Raw genomic sequence first — 1,288 nt, 5'->3', positions numbered from 1 at the left:
AGAGGTTGGTAGAACTCCAGCCACAACTACTGATTGGTTGACATGCAACTGACCAGAGGCAACTGATGGATCCTGAGGAACAAGAAGACCAACTCCTGAGGTGGTTGTTGTATTCACCCCAGGTGTGAGCACAAGAGACACAGTACTGGCATTAGCAGTCACAGTGGGAGGCATTCCTATCCCAGCTGCTGGAGGTGGCACTCCAAGTGCCATACAGGTACTAGGAGGAGGAATTGAAGCACTGACATTAGGAGGATAAGGACTTTCAAGACTGCCATGAGGAGCCACACTAGTGTGAGGACTTGTAGTGCTTATAGTGTTTGAAATTGAAGGTGATGAATATGAACTGCTCAGTCCCAAAGATCTTGTTATACTTGGTGGGGCACCGCCATCACTCAAAATTGGGGAATGATTAATGGCAACATGATTGGTTCCAACTGAAGCAGGCAGTGTTTGGGGGGCTGGCTGCTGCTGCTGCACCAAAGGACTGGGCACTCCTTGGGGGTCATGCAGAGGACCTGGGTGGGACTGGTGACTGGCAGGAACAGGAGCCACTGGTGCAGCAACTTGTGTTCCCGTTGCTATCGCCACTAGACGTGGCCCATCTGATGTATTGATAATCTGCGTCCCTGGAGGTAAGGTCACCAGTTGTGTGCCTGAGGATGTATGCACCAACTGTTGGTTTGCCACTGGTGCCGTACTAGAGACAACTGGTGGTGCTGTGAGGTGGACCACCTGTTGTGGCAAGGACACCACTGTGGCCTGAATAACCTCCTGCTGTGGAATTACTTCTTGAGAGACAACTCCACCTCCCGCCTGGAGGTGAGGGGCCAGCACTGTGTGCATCACACCTGCACTCACTTGAGGACCCCCTACCTGGCCCTGCATGGGAACCCCTGCTGGAGCAATCTGATGGTGGCCCACATGTGGGGGAACCATCTGAGAATGGGGAGGGACTTGTGGAGGCACCATCTGGGAATGTACCATCTGTGGGGGTGGTGGCTGTGGGGCTGAGAGCTGGTGTGGAGCAACTTGCACAGGCCCAATGTGGGGTTGGCCAATAGCACCACCTCCACCTGCAAAGGATCAAAAAAAGTTGAAGCCTGTCCTAATCATAATGTGACATTCCTAAAAGGAATATCACTTACTGCTCAGTACAAAAGTTGAAACTAAAAAATAAACATTCTCATTTAAGAATCTATACTAAAAGCATGACCTATCTACCATATTACTCTTTTAACACAATCTAATAGCACAGTTTAATTAATAAAACATTCATATTCAATTC

At 49.6% G+C, this 1,288-nt stretch overlaps 1 protein-coding gene across 1 annotated transcript in view; it reads right to left on the bottom strand.

The window, feature by feature from the left end:
* Window positions 1-1,288, bottom strand: part of LOC119587421 (trithorax group protein osa-like) — a gene marked incomplete in the record, with an annotated part of 43,338 nt that overhangs the window by 24,719 nt on the left and 17,331 nt on the right. Inside the window, 1 exon segment of the mRNA XM_037936156.1 lies at window positions 1-1,076. Within this exon segment, the coding sequence (XP_037792084.1) occupies window positions 1-1,076 (1,076 nt within the window).

The sequence above is a fragment of the Penaeus monodon genome, chromosome 22, assembly GCF_015228065.2.
Source record: "Penaeus monodon isolate SGIC_2016 chromosome 22, NSTDA_Pmon_1, whole genome shotgun sequence".
In the NCBI taxonomy this organism is placed as follows: Eukaryota; Metazoa; Arthropoda; class Malacostraca; order Decapoda; family Penaeidae; genus Penaeus; species Penaeus monodon.
This window is presented reverse-complemented; position numbering and strand designations above follow the sequence as displayed.